The sequence below is a fragment of the Chionomys nivalis genome, chromosome 7, assembly GCF_950005125.1.
Source record: "Chionomys nivalis chromosome 7, mChiNiv1.1, whole genome shotgun sequence".
Taxonomy (NCBI): domain Eukaryota; kingdom Metazoa; phylum Chordata; class Mammalia; order Rodentia; family Cricetidae; genus Chionomys; species Chionomys nivalis.
The window spans coordinates 101,153,571-101,167,624 of NC_080092.1; the positions used below are offsets into that span (position 1 = coordinate 101,153,571).

General features: G+C 57.9%; 3 protein-coding genes across 6 annotated transcripts; 2 read left to right on the plus strand and 1 right to left on the minus strand.

Moving 5' to 3' along the window:
• Positions 1–12: 12 nt before the first annotated feature.
• On the plus strand, positions 13–7,078 carry Lrrc45 (leucine rich repeat containing 45). Of its 3 annotated transcripts, none has more exons than XM_057774799.1 (18): positions 13–116; positions 231–592; positions 1,014–1,075; positions 1,449–1,519; positions 1,731–1,909; positions 2,092–2,220; positions 3,298–3,410; positions 3,743–3,801; positions 4,084–4,161; positions 4,322–4,457; positions 4,550–4,627; positions 4,749–4,860; positions 4,948–5,018; positions 5,351–5,443; positions 5,764–5,856; positions 6,232–6,405; positions 6,484–6,631; positions 6,882–7,078. In XM_057774799.1, exons 2-18 carry the CDS (start codon positions 373–375, stop codon positions 7,076–7,078), a joined length of 2,013 nt encoding a protein of 670 aa, XP_057630782.1. In that variant the 5' UTR covers positions 13–116; positions 231–372. The 3 variants fall into 3 exon arrangements, 2 of the variants coding, with proteins under 2 accessions (XP_057630782.1, XP_057630783.1); XM_057774800.1 differs by having other exon boundaries at positions 337–592; XR_009057406.1 differs by lacking the exon at positions 6,882–7,078 and having other exon boundaries at positions 6,188–6,405; positions 6,484–6,613.
• A 720-nt stretch (positions 7,079–7,798) lies between these two features.
• Positions 7,799–10,000, plus strand: Rac3 (Rac family small GTPase 3). Of its 2 annotated transcripts, none has more exons than XM_057774802.1 (6): positions 7,799–7,911; positions 8,495–8,566; positions 8,799–8,916; positions 9,018–9,080; positions 9,420–9,583; positions 9,709–10,000. In XM_057774802.1, exons 1-6 carry the CDS (start codon positions 7,877–7,879, stop codon positions 9,767–9,769), a joined length of 513 nt encoding a protein of 170 aa, XP_057630785.1. In that variant the 5' UTR covers positions 7,799–7,876; the 3' UTR covers positions 9,770–10,000. The 2 variants fall into 2 exon arrangements, with proteins under 2 accessions (XP_057630785.1, XP_057630784.1); XM_057774801.1 differs by having other exon boundaries at positions 9,420–9,579; positions 9,709–9,947.
• Positions 10,001–11,117: 1,117 nt separating this feature from the next.
• On the minus strand, positions 11,118–13,353 carry Dcxr (dicarbonyl and L-xylulose reductase). The gene is made up of 8 exons (XM_057775669.1): positions 13,249–13,353; positions 13,070–13,167; positions 12,422–12,576; positions 12,294–12,336; positions 12,117–12,216; positions 11,971–12,035; positions 11,765–11,882; positions 11,118–11,655 (listed from the first exon to the last, which is right to left on the minus strand). Exons 1-8 carry the CDS (start codon positions 13,298–13,300, stop codon positions 11,552–11,554), a joined length of 735 nt encoding a protein of 244 aa, XP_057631652.1. The 5' UTR covers positions 13,301–13,353; the 3' UTR covers positions 11,118–11,551.
• Between the last annotated feature and the right edge of the window lie 701 nt (positions 13,354–14,054).

Sequence of the window (14,054 nt, forward strand, 5' to 3'; positions counted from 1 at the left end):
CGGAGCCCCACGCTCTTCCTGGATACTGAGGCGCGCGGGACCGCGTCCAGAGCACAGCATCAGCAACCCGAGGTCACGTCGCGAGGGCGGGCTAGGGGCCGCAGGGCCAGATCAGGGTACGTGCAACGCGCCTACCTGCTCTTCTAGGCTAGTGTGCTCTGCGCTTCGGCTCTCCCTATCACCGAACCCCTTCCTCGAGCGATTCTGACCTCTCTATTCCACATTTCTAGGCCTCCCCTTATAGGGCCAGCTCAGCTCAACGCCCCTGTGTACACCCTCTAGGGAAAGGGGCTCCCAGTCATCGGCCTAGCAAGCTTACACGCAGCCTGTGTTTAGGGGCATGCTTGCAAGGCCCTGCCAGCGTTGGGGAACATGGAGGAGTTCCGGCGCTCCTACAGCCGCCTGTGCAAGGAGAGTGGGGCTGAGCCCCAGGAGGCTGTCCTGCAGCAACTGCACCAGCTTCCGCGGGGCCGACTGGACCTGGCTACTCAGAGCCTGACGGTGGACACCTGCAGGGCCCTGGGCAAGCTGCTGCATGACGAGTCGCTGTTGAAGGAACTTGTCCTCAGCGACTGCATGCTGAGCGAGGAAGGTGAGGCCGGTGGCCTCGGAGCAGCACTCGAAACTTCCGAGTGGGGTTCAAGCCCTTCGCCTCCAGGCTGGTCTAAGGGCCGATGTCCCGGTTGTGTTTGACCTGGGTAGCTGTTAGCTGGGAAGCCAGTGCTTTCCCTGTCCCCTGCACGCCCCTTTGTTTTCTCCTTTCTTTGTGTACTTTAGCACTTTTTTCTAAAACCTTGGAGCAGAGGTCAATGTCACTTAATGTCTCCAGCTTTCACATTTCCCCATCCCCATCAAGAAAAGTCTCGTTTGGCAAGCTAAATGTTTCTAACTTAGCCTTACAACAAATGGGGAAACTCATTCCTACTGTGAACTCAAAACCTGGGTACCACCAGGACAGATGTCCCTCTTCTGTTTCTGGGTAGCAGCCCTCTCTTCCAACTGCCTTTATGCAGGGTCCACACTGCTGTTCCAAGGGCTGTGTGCCAACACCACTGTGCAGCGTCTGGACCTAAAGGTGAGCCGGCCTGCACCCTGGGCAGTGGAAAGAGACAGACCCAGGGGCCTGGGGTCTTGACAGCCGCTAGAGACTGTCTGTAAGAGCTCCCAATACCCAAGGTCTTAGACTGCTCTCTGAGGACCCCGTGTGTTGGGCGTGTTTTAAAGGCAGAGTGTTGTTTTGAGCATGCTCTACATACCCTGGTCTCAACAGAGTTCACACAAACTCCAAGGCACTGGGAGCTATGATGCCACTACTGTCAGGGAAACGAGGATCTGGCAGCCGTGCCTTTGCCCAGAGCTGCCTCCTAGCTTTGTGCTCTGTCTGAGTCTGTGGGGGCCATTCAGAGCCAGGGTAGTGAGAATGACTGGCTAGGGTGTTCCTTTTCCAGGGCAACAACCTCCGAGCTGCGGGAGCCGGGGCTCTGGGAAAGCTCCTCCGACAGAACAAGTCCATTCAGAGGTAGGACCACATCCAGGCCTCGCCTGTACGTCACCGCTTCCTCTCTGCGTGGCTCAGGGTTGGCCCCAGAGGATACAGTCCTGCAACCAGCTCACTTGGTCTTCACCCATGGGTGGATTGTAAGCCGGCTAACTCTCACCTGCTACACGCCCTGGACCCCGTGGGACAAGTGTTTGGTTGAGCCAAGAACCTGTGTCCATCTTTCCCATAGTCTCACCCTAGAGTGGAACAACCTTGGCATGTGGGACGATGCCTTTGCCACCTTCTGTGGGGGCCTAGCAGCCAACAGCACCCTGCGGCAGCTGGACCTCCGGAACAACCAGATCAGTCACAAGGGGGCTGAGGAACTGGCCTTGGCTTTGAAGGGAAACACCACTCTCCAGCAGCTGGGTGAGGTCTCCTGAATTCTGCCGTACCCCCGTGAGACCTGGGTACGCTGGGCTGTCTTAAGTCGTACCCTTTTCCTCTGCTCCTGGCTGTGTTGGCAGCCACGGGCAGTAAAGCACAAAGGGAGCATCCTGAGCTGGGCCAGGACCACCCATCCAACCGAGTGACAACAGGTTTCCTTCCAGACCTGCGCTGGAATAACATCGGTCTCCTGGGGGGCCGGGCCCTGGTGAACTGTCTCCCCAGCAACAGAACCCTGTGGAGGCTGGACCTGGCTGGGAACAACATCCCCGGCGACGTCCTGAGAGCTGTGGGTACGGATGCTCGGGGCTGCTAGCTTCTTACAAGCTGGAGCAAGGCATGGAGCCCCAAACAGAAGTCCATCCACCACGGAAGGGTGTGGCTCAGGGATAATGACATGGAGGCCCAGGGTGTGAGTAGCTGGCCTAGGTCAAGGGGGAGGCAGCTGAAGACAGACAGCTTGTGTGGTGCTTACACCAGGCTTTTCTCATCTGCTCACACATCTTAGCACCTATGTGGTGAGGGGGCGCTGGTTTCACAGGCAAGAAGCTAAAACCCTGTGGCTTAAGGCCTTGCTCTGACAGCCATCAGGTAGCCTGAGCCCCAGCTAGGGAGGCTTCCTTGTAGCTTCCCCCAGCTTCTCCTGAGTTTGTGTCTGTGCTGTATGTAGACTGGATGTGAGTGGGGACGCCAGAACTCACTGTCATCTGCCTAGGAACCCCGAGTCCTTGTAGGTGATATCTTGGCCTCAGGCTCCGCAGTTTACCACGTGGTAGTGCCCACCAACGTCTGAGCTTTTGGGACTGGAGTCGTGGGTCCCAGACTTTTCTGTATTCCCTGCTGCCCGTGTCTGACCCTTCTGTCCTCTCCAGTGTCTTCTTCTTCCCAGCCCTGTATCTATGTGGCCATAGTCCTTATAATTGTTTTTATGTTTGATCTTCTCGTGTGTGTTAAAGACAGTCTTGCTATGTAGCCCAGGCTGGCTTTGACCTCATAATCCCCCTGCCTCAGGTGCCTAAGTTTAGGGATCACTGGCATACAGTACCACAATGGGCTTATAATGCTGTCAGTCTGTCCCTTAAAGTCATACACCCCTTGACCTCCGATGGGGAAGCCAGATGCTCCAGGCAGTGCCCACCTTTTGAGGAAGTACAGCATCTTCCCCATTTGTACAAAAGACCTCCTGTCCCAAGGTCCTGCATCACCCAGTCCTGTCCTCAACTGAAACGCTTAACCCAGGTGCCCTGGATGGGGCTGTCTGGTTGGTTGTGGAGATGTTGTCTTCTCTAGGGCGACACGGGCAGCACAGGACTGAGTTGGTGATTGCCCCTAATGTCGAACCCGGTGGATAATGTGGCTCTTTCTGACAGAGCAAGCCATGGACCACAACCAGGACCGGCTCACTGCCTTTCGGGAAAACAAAGCCCGCACCAACATCCTTAGCAAGGAGGTTCAACACCTCCAGGAAGAGAAGTCCAAGCAGGTGAGCAGAGGGTCCTCACTAGCCCTGGGCTCTGCCCAGCCTGGCGGCACACTCTTGCCCTCTCCTTTGCTCCAGGCCTCTGAGCCAAGGCAGCCTGGGGCTAAGGTGGCCTCCTGGCCCCACTTCCTGTGTGCCGACTTCACCACAGAGCAGCGAGCAGGCAGGGAGTTCTAGCCTCCAGGGCTCCCTCAGCCAGTCAGCCCACCCTTCTTTTGAGTGAGACAGTGAACTGAGTCCTTTGCAGCCTGAGTCTGTGGATGGGAGTCTGCACTTCTGTCCCTGACCGGCGGAGGTTCTGTTTCTAATGCTGTCTTGACTGACTCTGCCTCCAGTTTCTGGATCTGATGGAGACAATCGATAAGCAACGAGAAGAAATGGCCAGGAACAGCAGGTGAGTGAGCTGGGGGTACCTGCGACTCAGTGCCTGGCTTCTGACTGGAGCAGGACCTCACCTGAGCCCTGCCTGTTACAAGGCTGAAAACAAGGTCATTGCTCCCATCCAAGCAACGGGGCTGGCGGTTAGTGGCAGCTGTGGGGTGCTTGGCTCCGACCTGGGTGCACTCGGGGATGCTACAGACATAACTGTGCACAGATCAAGAGCTGCTGCCAAGACTGGGAAAAAAGCCAGGGGCTCTGGAGTTTAACTTTCCCAGCGCCACCGCTCTGCCCACAGGGCATCGGCAGCACGAATTGGGCAGCTTCAGGAAGCCCTCAACGAGAGACAATCCATCATCAATGCCCTCAAAGCCAAGTAAGGAGAGGAACCCTCAGACACCTTCAAGACTTACCACCGTGCCAAGAAGGGAGAGGGGAACGAATGCTTCCTGGGGTTTGAGTGGGAACAGAAGACCTCTGTCAAGCAGGTGACATTCTTGACTGAGCTGCACTGGGGCCCGTCTTCCTCTTTGTAGGCTGCAGATGACAGAGGCTGCACTGGCTCTGTCAGAGCAGAAGGCCCAGGACCTGGGGGAACTGCTGACCACAGCGGAACAGGAACGACAGAGCCTGTCACAGAGACAGGAGAAGGAGCGGAAGCTGGAGCAGCAGGTAGGAGCTGGACTGTGTGGACTAGTAGGCGGGCAGAAGTGCCCGGCAACAGCCCAACCGGGAGCGTCTGTCGCCTTGCCCTTCTCACTCAGGAAGCTGCAGGTCGGGAATCTAAGCTCCTCAGGGACCTGTCTGCCGCCAATGAGAAGAACCTGCTGCTTAGAAGCCAGGTATGGGGAGGTGTGGGTTTGAGAGGGTGTGGCCAAAGGGGGATAGTGCCAGCCACCCAAAGAGCCTAGGGTAGTGTCGCCGAGCTGGGAGACGCTTCCTCTAGTGTTGCCTGCTTCCCAGGTGGATGAACTGGAGCGGAAGGTGAAGTCTCAGCAGGAGCAGCTGTTCCTGACCAGGCAGGAGCTGACTAACACATCAGCTGAGCTGAAGATCCGTGCTATTCAGGCTGAAGGTAGGCACGAAGGGCACAGGGAGCTCCAGGGACAAAGCCCCCCGACCCCGGGAAGACTTGTCACACTCTTTCCCATTGGGCCTCCAGAGCGCTTGGATGCGGAGAAGCGGAGAGCCAGACAGAATATGGAAGACTTGGAGAAGCTGCACTCGAAGGAGGTGCTGTCTTATGGATTCCCCTGGCTCCGCTGTCTCTGTTGGGGCTTGCAAACCAGCCCTGTGTGCTGCAACATTCCCAATGCTCGCCCCTGGCCGGTGAACCCTGGGTTGATAATGCCAGAGTTGCAGGCAACAGTATCCATAGTTCAGGCCGCTGTGGGCTTCCTTGCTGGATGTCCTCCTCCAGAGCAGAGCCTCTGTCCTTGGTGCCTGCCAGGACACTCAAGTCAGGCCTTTGTGAAAGGGTACCTGCTCTTCAGGGCAGGGATCCCATGGGGTGAGGGCTAGGGGAGCCTGAGTTTGCTGGCCTCTTACCTCCCGCGGTTGGACAGGTGAATCACATGACCCGTCACCTGGAGGAGAGCGAGAGGGCCATGCAGGAGAGGATACAGAGACTAGAGACGATGCGGCTGTCCCTCGAAGAGGTGAGATCACATGAGCCCTGGGTCGACTGTGGGGTGACAGTCATGGTCTCAGGACCCTGGGGCACCCCTAAGTCTCAGCCTCATTAGGTCTCACTACAGGGACCCACCCATCCCCGAAAGGTCAGAGACTAGAAATAACATTTTAGCCTCTTTGGCAGTAAAAGCCCTCCCTGCTCAGTGAGCAAGGAACGGCTGTGTGGTTCTGAGGCTATTTATGGAGAAGTTCTCCCAGCCTGGTTGCCCAGTGGCCTGGAAGGAGCCCTGGGTCAAGGGGGCAGTGCGTTTTCAAGACGGGCTAGTGTTATCTATCCGCTACACAGGAGCTGAGCCGCTCGAAGGCAGCGGTGCTCACTGAGCGTGGCCAAGCCGAGGAGGAGCTCATCAAAGCCAAGAACCAAGCCCGCTTGGAGGAGGTGAGCTTCAGCCACAAGTATGTAGGGGCCAGTGGTGGCACCTTGCAAAGGAGTCTGGTTGAAGTGGCCAAGGGGGCTGTGGGCCTCAGGACTAGAGCTCAAGAGATCCCAGCAGTCAGCAGGATTATGGTGCTGCCTGTACTGCCCGGGTAAGAGGAAGGCTAGAGATGATAGGCTGGCTTGAGATGCCCAGCAAGAGATGCTACTGGACGCAGGACAATTGTAGTGGCTGATAACTTGTGTGGCGCCATGAAGTCCTCTCTTCGGTCCTTGCAGAGGGGTGGAGGTTAGTCCCCACGCAGACTGTGTGTTCCTCCGCTTTTGAGCGCAGACTGGGAGCCCTTCATGGGCAGCAGCCATATCCCCTGCCCACAGCAACACCGCCTCGCTCATCTGGAGGAGAAGATTCGGCTCTTGGCACAGGCAAGGGACGAGGCTCAGAGCACCTGCCTGCAGCAGAAGCAGATGGTAGCTGAGTCCCAGGCACGGGCCAGCCAGCTGAACCTGCAAATGGAGGGGCAGCAACGGCGCCTGGAAGAGCTGCAACAGGTAGCGTGGCCTCGGGGAGCACAGACTCCAGGGGTTCATCTCCGGGCTGTGGGCTCACCTTTCCCAACCCCATCCCAGGAACTGAGCAACAAGGAGCAAGAGAAAGCGGCTGAGGTGACCAGGATCAGAGTGGAGCTGCAGGAGCAGATGGGCCGTCTGCAGGCTGACCTAGTGGCCCAGGAGGCGCTGAGGGAGAAGGTGGCCGCCCTGGAACGGCAGCTGAAAGGTTATCACATAGCCATCTGACAGCTGAGCTTGGCCCTGGGGTGGGGTGGGGGTCTCCCCTCGAGATGCACCCCTTCCTTCCTGCACCCCCCAGACAGGGTTTCTCTGTGTAACCCTGGCTGTCTCCGAACTCACTCCTGTGGATCACACTGGCCTCCAACTCAGAGATCCGCCCACCTCTGCTGGGGTTAAAGGCGTGGGAACACCCTGCAAGGCACCCACCCCCTCCTTACTGAGCCTCTCGCTTGCAGCGGTCGGGAGTGAACACCGGGAGGCGCTGCTGGACAGAGAGAGTGAGAATGCGTCTCTCCGAGAAAAGCTACGGCTCAAAGAGGCAGAGATCGCACGCATCCGGGATGAAGAGGCCCAGAGGGCAAGCTTCCTGCAAAACGCTGTCCTGGCTTACGTGCAAGGGTCTCCCCTGAGAGCCCTGAGTCCCCCGAAGTGAAGGGAGGCCGGGAGGCCCGGAGCGAGTGCAAAAATGCTGCATCCCATTCTCAAAGGCAGGCCTGGGGTTCAGAAGCCTTAGCTACAGTGTCAGGGTGGGGTTCTGCCATCACTGGTGCTCACGGGCACACTTGCCCATCCAAGGGAGTCCACCCGCAGCTCATAGCATAGGCGAGACGAAGTACGCAGGAACGCTCTCAGACGACCCAGTCCCAGAATCACAAAGCGGAACAGGACTGTGGTAGGAGGGAACAGAAGCCCCCACGGCAGGGTGGAAATACAGGACTTTTGTACTTGGTAACACATTCGCGTCCAGTTCCTTTCTCCTGCACCCGCTGCCCCAGCCGCGTGAATGAATCTTCCCGGGTGGTACTCGGTTGCCCCAATTGCTACCAGGCAACTAGGAAGGCTACCTCTGCACTGGGTCTGTAGACACGAGGGTATCTCAGCTGCAGGGTGGGCTGGTGTCCCTGGGAAGCATTGGGCTTGGCCACCCTGCACATCCATTTCGGTGGCATCACCAACCTGAGCCGCGTTGTAACACATCCTCGTTCCTGGGTGTGGACCCTCAGTCTAAGCCTTCGGGGTTCAAGGACTGGTTAGGGCTCCGCCCCCACCGCCGCTCGCCCCTTGCCCCGCCCCGCCTGCGCACACTCGGCTGTCTTCGCACCCGACACTCGGCGGCGCTCGGCTGTCTCCGGCCGCTCGCTCGGCGTTCGGGTCCGCGGCCGCTGCGGCGCCGGGCATTTCTCCGCAGCTCGGCTCGCGGCCGCGCCCGCCGCCGCCCGGCCCCGCGCCCATGCAGGCCATCAAGTGTGTGGTGGTCGGCGATGGGTGAGTGCGCTGTCCCGAGCCTCAGGGGCGGAGGGGCTGGTAGGCGGCTACGGGGTGAGGTGAGGCGGGGCGGGGCAGGCAGACGCGGGGTCCTGGCTAGGCGGTTCCGCCTCGCCCCCACCATAGCCTGGCCGCGTGCGTCCAGGGGCCGATGGGGTGGGGTCAAGCGCCAGCTGTCCACCTTCCTCTTAGCCCGGGCACACCTGATGCTACCCGGCCTCCACCCCGGTGCTCTCAGTGGGTGGGGTCGGGCCTCACCTGCGCTGATTCCTGGGTGGCTCCACCCTCGCGCCAGCCACCCAAGGTGCTGGGAGCTCTGACGCCCCTGTGCGTTGCGGCGCGCCTTATCCAGGATTGTGAGCCCTTGCAGCCGCGCCCACTGCTGTGCTCCCTGGGAGGCTAGCCTGCTCTGGTCGGTTTCTATCAGCCCCAGGTGGCTGCAGATCTGCAGGGCTATGACCTACTCACCCCACCCCAGACATCCAAACTAACCTCCTTCCCTGCGGGAGCTGGCTGCCCTTGCGGGGAGGAAAGGGGCGGAGGCTCGGCCCTGGAGCCACGTGGGCTGAACCTCTTTCCACAGTGCCGTGGGGAAGACTTGCTTGCTGATCAGCTACACGACCAACGCCTTCCCGGGAGAGTATATCCCCACAGTGTGAGTGCATGGCGGTGGGAGGTAGCTGGAGCTGGCCACTAGAGGCCAGTCGCACATGTACGGGACCTCCCCTAGGCTCCAGGTCTTGTTCAGGTGACCCTAGTTTTGGGTTTCCATGGTGAGGCTGAGGCGCTGGCCAGAGTTTGGGTTGTGTGGGCTTCAGAACTCGAGCCTGCTGGCTGGGCGCCAGTAGCCCTGCATCCCTGCCCAGCCTAGCCTTTCCTCTTTGCAGTTTCGACAACTACTCAGCCAACGTGATGGTGGATGGGAAGCCGGTCAACCTGGGTCTGTGGGACACCGCTGGCCAGGAAGACTACGATAGGCTTCGGCCACTCTCCTACCCTCAGACCGTAGGTGGCAAGAGGGCTGAGCTGGGTGGGTCCTGGATGGGGAGGAGACACATACTGCTTGGACACCCTTTGGTCATTTCTGTCTGTCCCTCCCTCTGAAGGATGTCTTTCTGATCTGCTTCTCCCTGGTGAGCCCGGCCTCCTTTGAGAACGTCCGTGCCAAGGTAGGGTGGGCCAAGGGGTCCTAGCAGAAGGCACACCCCTGCTGAGAAAGGGTCTCTGCCGGTGATCTTTTCTGCCAAGGGAGACACTGAAGGTGTCAGGGTGGACAGCTCACAGCTGGCCATGGGCGCTAACTGAAAAGCTGTGGGCAGTCTCCGGCCTCCCAGGATGGTTATCTTTGTTTGCTGCCAAACCCAAGAAACTCCCAGTCGCCTTGTGATACAGGAAGAACCCCGTGCGTCAGGGGAAAAAAGCCCCAGGAGCTGGGGCCCACTTTGGGCAGAGTAGAGGCATAAGGGTCTCTGAAGCCTGTGACAGGGTCAGAACCTCTGTTCCCACAGTGGTACCCAGAGGTGCGGCACCACTGCCCCCATACACCCATCCTTCTGGTGGGTACCAAGCTGGACCTGCGTGATGACAAGGACACCATTGAACGGCTGCGGGACAAGAAGCTGGCGCCCATCACCTACCCACAAGGCCTGGCCATGGCCCGAGAGATCGGTGAGTAAGTGTGGGGGGCACAGATTGGGGGTCTGCTTGGAGGTGGCCCTGCCTGTGCCGCCCCCCCATCTACACTACCCCCTCTGCTGGCCCCTTTCTTGCTATCTGTCCTCCTCCCAATGTTCCTAGGTTCTGTCAAATACCTGGAGTGCTCAGCCCTGACCCAGAGAGGTCTGAAGACAGTGTTTGATGAGGCTATCCGGGCAGTGCTCTGCCCACCTCCCGTGAAAAAGCCAGGCAAGAAGTGCACTGTCTTCTAGAACCCTGTCTGGCCGGCCTGGCTGAGGAACCCTTGGGTTGAGCGATCCGGTGTCCCTAAGTCTGCTGTGGGAAGTGGTGTGGGTGGGGAGGGGGAGCATGGGGACAAGGCTGGGGTGATGGGGTCCTGTCCCCTGTGCCTCCTTTTTCTGGGATATAGCACCATTCTTCCCTGGTTCCTTTGGGAGGCCAGGAGGGAGCAGGGTCTCCCTCAGGGCTGCAGGGGTGGGTCCAGGGGAGCCCCAGGATGGGCTTCCCTGGAGAGGAGGGTGGGGGTGGGTTTTGTTCATCACGTCCCAGGAAAGGGCGGCCCCTTCTTATTTTATACAATAAACATTCACCACCTGCTCTGTCTCACCGTCTACTGTGCCTTCCACCGTGGTACCTGCCCTAGCCTTTCCCTGAGGGCAGAGGAGTCCAACATTCCTAGGGGTATTACATTTCCAAAGGAAGCTCTGGGGTTTACACACCCTCGGTGAGGGGAAAGACACCACACAGGTCAACGCAGGGGTGGGCACACTTAGCCATGTACAGATGTCCTTTGTGTGCAAACGTGGGCCTGGTGGGACCCTAGGGGACATGCTTCGGCATCTCTCTCAGAGCTGAGGGAACTATCTATGAAAAGGATGGAGCCTGGCCTCTGTGAGCCTAGCGGGCCCACCTCTGACCGGTATGAGATGCTCACAGGTTGCTGAATTGGAGGGAGGGCAGCCCATGAGGCCCAAGAGTTGTGGTCCAAAACTCGGACTTTATCCCAGAAGCTGAAGACATTTCCCTGGAGCAGACTTGGGACCAGAGGATGCCCTGCAGCGATGCGCTCTCCTAGCAGGGAGGCATGCAATCGGCAAGGAGGCATGCAAGCCATTCATGCTGACTCAGAGGGCTGGTTGTTCCTTTTTTTTTCTTCAGGAAGTTTGCCAGCCAGTTGTTAAACAGCTCTTATTAATAATTAAATCACATAAACTTACAATTAGCTGTGCTGAGAACAAAGTTAGCAAATTCCTCATTTCCTAATTGCTTAATACATGTTGCCACCCTTTGGGCCTCATGTTATTGTATGTAATGAGGTGCTACCATAGACCTCCTTGTCTCCACGCCCCCCCAAGTGGACAGCTTGACATCAGCTGTAATTCAAGTTCCACACCGTGGAATGTGGCAAACCTCATGGAGTAGGGCTTGGTTTATCAGTGGCCCGGGAAGGGAGACCCTGCAAATTAAATAAACCAGGACCCTCTCGTTATGTTGTAAATAACACAAAAAGTCATAGGAATGTTCAAGTTTTAGAAAACAAAAGTCGTTCAGCTCATTGGTTAGATGTCTGCCCCCTCTCTTTTGGTGGGCGTACCACTCACTGACTGGAAATTAAGGTCTGTTGGCATTCCCGTCAGAACCATACAGAGCTGTTTGTTTGGTTTGTTCGGTTCTTACCAACAATCCACAGCTCCACTCCAGAAACCTCTGGACAGGTTATCTTGAGGCAAACTGACCAAACTCTTGAGGATCCAGCCTCTGGAAGGTCCAACCTTCCACTCCCTGCTAGGAAGCTGGCCAGGCCTGAAAGTGCGCAGGAACTAGGCTCTACCTGCTTTGGATCACAGACGGCATGAAGATCTCTGCCTACCTGAGCACACAGGCTGGACAGAGACGTTTATTGGTGGGACGGAGGGCACAGTGTTCTGAGCATAGGGCTGAGCGGAGTAATGGTGGAGGGGGCTCAGGTGGCCAGGAAGCCGCCGTCCACCGGCAAAGCGCAACCCGTGGTCATGCCACTTCGGTTGCTCAACAGGAAGAGGATGGTGTCCACCACGTCCTCCACTTCTGTAGGCAGGATGAGGTCGAGAGCAAAGATAAAGGAAAGGTTACCTCATCCTGCAGCCCCAGCCGATCCCCAGGCCCAGGCAAGCGTCTGAACTCCAGCCTCGCTTACCAGCGAACTTGCCAAGTGGGATGCGATCCAGCATAACTTTGGCCTTGTGGGGGTCACTCCAGTTGGTCCGGCCCATGGGTGTCATCACTACCGTGGGATTGACCGCGTTCACACGGATCTGCGAAGAGGCCAGCGAGTTATAAACAATGTGTGAGGGTACCCTGGGCCTAAGGACCGACTGGAGGACTTGCCCCAGGCCAACGCACCTTGTGGGGTCCGAGCTCCAGGGCCATCATCTTGGTCAGCATGTCCAGGGCACCCTTGGTGGAACCTATGAGGAAGGGAAGCTATAGAGGCCAAGAGCTGGCCGGGGAGTGGGGGTGGGGAATCCGACACAGCTGGAGTTACTCACAGTAGACACTATGGTTGGTCAGCGCCCGCTGGGAGGCCTGGCTGGACACGTTCACAATGGCTCCTGGGACTCCCCGAGCTATCATGCCCTTGGCCACAATCTGAAATTTTGAGGGTTATAAAACAGAACTAACCTTCTACTTCAGAGTTCCTACTCCAGCCAGGTAGGGCAGCTCACCTGAGACACCTGGATGACAGCCCGAAGATTCACGTTGAAGGACCTAGGAGTGAGTGAATGACCAGCCGGGTCAGGGGCAGGACTCCTGCTGCTGCATGGGATGGTTCCTCCAACCCCTGTTAGCTTACGTGTCACAGGCCTCCTTGGTGATCTCCAGGAAGGGTTGCAGCAGAGCCACACCGGCGTTGTTCACAAGCAGGTCCACGGGTCCCACATTGCTTAGGGCACGTTCTGTGGCCTCCCAGTCTGCCAGGTCCACGCACACAGGCTCTACGCCAGGACACTATGTGTATTGGGGCAAAGCAAAGCCGTTAGCAACTGTGTCCCAAGGTGGTGCTGCTGGCCTTTTCTTCCCGGGGAATGGTAGCTAGCTAGTCTGGGATTGCTGGGCCTGGAAGGGAGTTTTCGTTTGGAAGGGTCAGGGGTTCCAGTCTCAGCAGCAAATTCGGAGGCGGAACCTAGAGCTGAGAGACACAGCCACGCCTCCGGGCATGCATTTCATTTCCTCTCCGCCCAGCATTCTTGGACCTAGGACTGCTCTCTCCGCGGACATTGCATTTTCTTCCAAACTCAGAGAGCCAGGATATCTAGATGGACCCCCGACCGTTTGCGAGGTCTCGGATCTAGGAGTGCAGAGGGCTCCCACCACAACACCCAGCGCCAGGCGCAGGGAGCAAGGCGGGCCTGCAGTGAAACACGCTGTGTGGGTGAAGGGCGTCAAGGGGCGCAGCGTCTCACTCGGAGACCGTCTCCTCACTTCTGGACACAGTGCCTACCTCGCTAACCAGGCTGTCAAGGTCCGCTCGTGTCCGGCTCACGGCCACAACATGTGCACCAGCCGCCTGCAACGCCAGCACAGTGCTGCGCCCGATGCCTGAGGCGAGCGAGGATTAGTGCGGGTACCCCCTTTTCAAACCAGCCGGACCCCACCAGCACCCCTCTCCTGCCTCCTCACCTTTGCCCGCGCCGGTGACCAGCGCCCGCCGACCTGCAAGTCCCAGGTCCATGGTGGCCCAGACAGATCGAGCTGGAGAAAGATGGACTTGGAGTTCCGGAATCGAGGGCGGGGCGAGGAGAGCCAATCGCGTGGGCTGCGCCCTGAAAAGAGCGAGGATATTAAAATAATAGCTCCTTCTGTCGTGCTGATTGGCTGAACTGCAGTGGGCGTGACCGAGGCGGGGCTGTGTGAACCACGGGACACAGCTTCTCAAACTGCCCGGGACAGATCCAACTACAGAGCCTGGAATCCCCTTAGTCTTAGCGAACTTTGGCCAGCATGGTTTTCGCTGCCAAGAAAATTTCCATGAGAAACAGATATACTAGTTTTCCCAAGCGTTTCACGGATTTTCGTGAACCTGAGAGGCACGTCCAAAACCTTTTTATGTGCTCTTTCCCCAAGCCTGGGAGTGAGTCGCACTTGGGAGGCCAGCTTGGTCTACAAGAGCTAGTTCTAGTTCTCCAAAGCTACAGAGAAACCCTGTCTGGGGGTGGGGGTAAGTGGGCAGGAAAGGAAGAGATAGGATTGGTTTGCATACGAAAACTGGCCAGACAAGCATTGCTTTCCAAGTTAGTAACAGATTAATGAATGTCCAGGTGTGCACTGTGTCTCCCTATGAAAATATTTTGTTGTTAGGGTCATGGTGAGGAAGACTAGAGCTCTGAGTACCTACTCTGGCCAGTAGTAGGGATCTGGTGAGGGCCGAGAGCCCAAAGAGGTGTGTGTGCGGCCTGAGCTGCAGGGCTCAGTGGCTAAGATCACTG

Excerpts from the sequence above, each read along its gene's own strand:
- Rac3 (XM_057774801.1), top strand. The coding sequence starts at position 7,877 with ATGCAGGCCATCAAGTGTGTGGTGGTCGGCGATGG. Across the intron at positions 7,912-8,494 it reads TGTGTGGTGGTCGGCGATGG|TGCCGTGGGGAAGACTTGCT; the intron begins GTGAGTGCGCTG and ends CTCTTTCCACAG. Across the intron at positions 9,580-9,708 it reads GGCCATGGCCCGAGAGATCG|GTTCTGTCAAATACCTGGAG; the intron begins GTGAGTAAGTGT and ends CAATGTTCCTAG.
- Lrrc45 (XM_057774799.1), top strand. The coding sequence starts at position 373 with ATGGAGGAGTTCCGGCGCTCCTACAGCCGCCTGTGCAAGGAGAGTGGG. Across the intron at positions 3,802-4,083 it reads GAAATGGCCAGGAACAGCAG|GGCATCGGCAGCACGAATTG; the intron begins GTGAGTGAGCTG and ends CTCTGCCCACAG. Across the intron at positions 5,019-5,350 it reads AGAAGCTGCACTCGAAGGAG|GTGAATCACATGACCCGTCA; the intron begins GTGCTGTCTTAT and ends GCGGTTGGACAG.
- Dcxr (XM_057775669.1), bottom strand. The coding sequence starts at position 13,300 with ATGGACCTGGGACTTGCAGGTCGGCGGGCGCTGGTCACCGGCGCGGGC. Across the intron at positions 12,337-12,421 it reads ACCAAGGAGGCCTGTGACAC|GTCCTTCAACGTGAATCTTC; the intron begins GTAAGCTAACAG and ends ACTCACTCCTAG. Across the intron at positions 11,883-11,970 it reads TGGAGCTCGGACCCCACAAG|ATCCGTGTGAACGCGGTCAA; the intron begins GTGCGTTGGCCT and ends GCCTCTTCGCAG.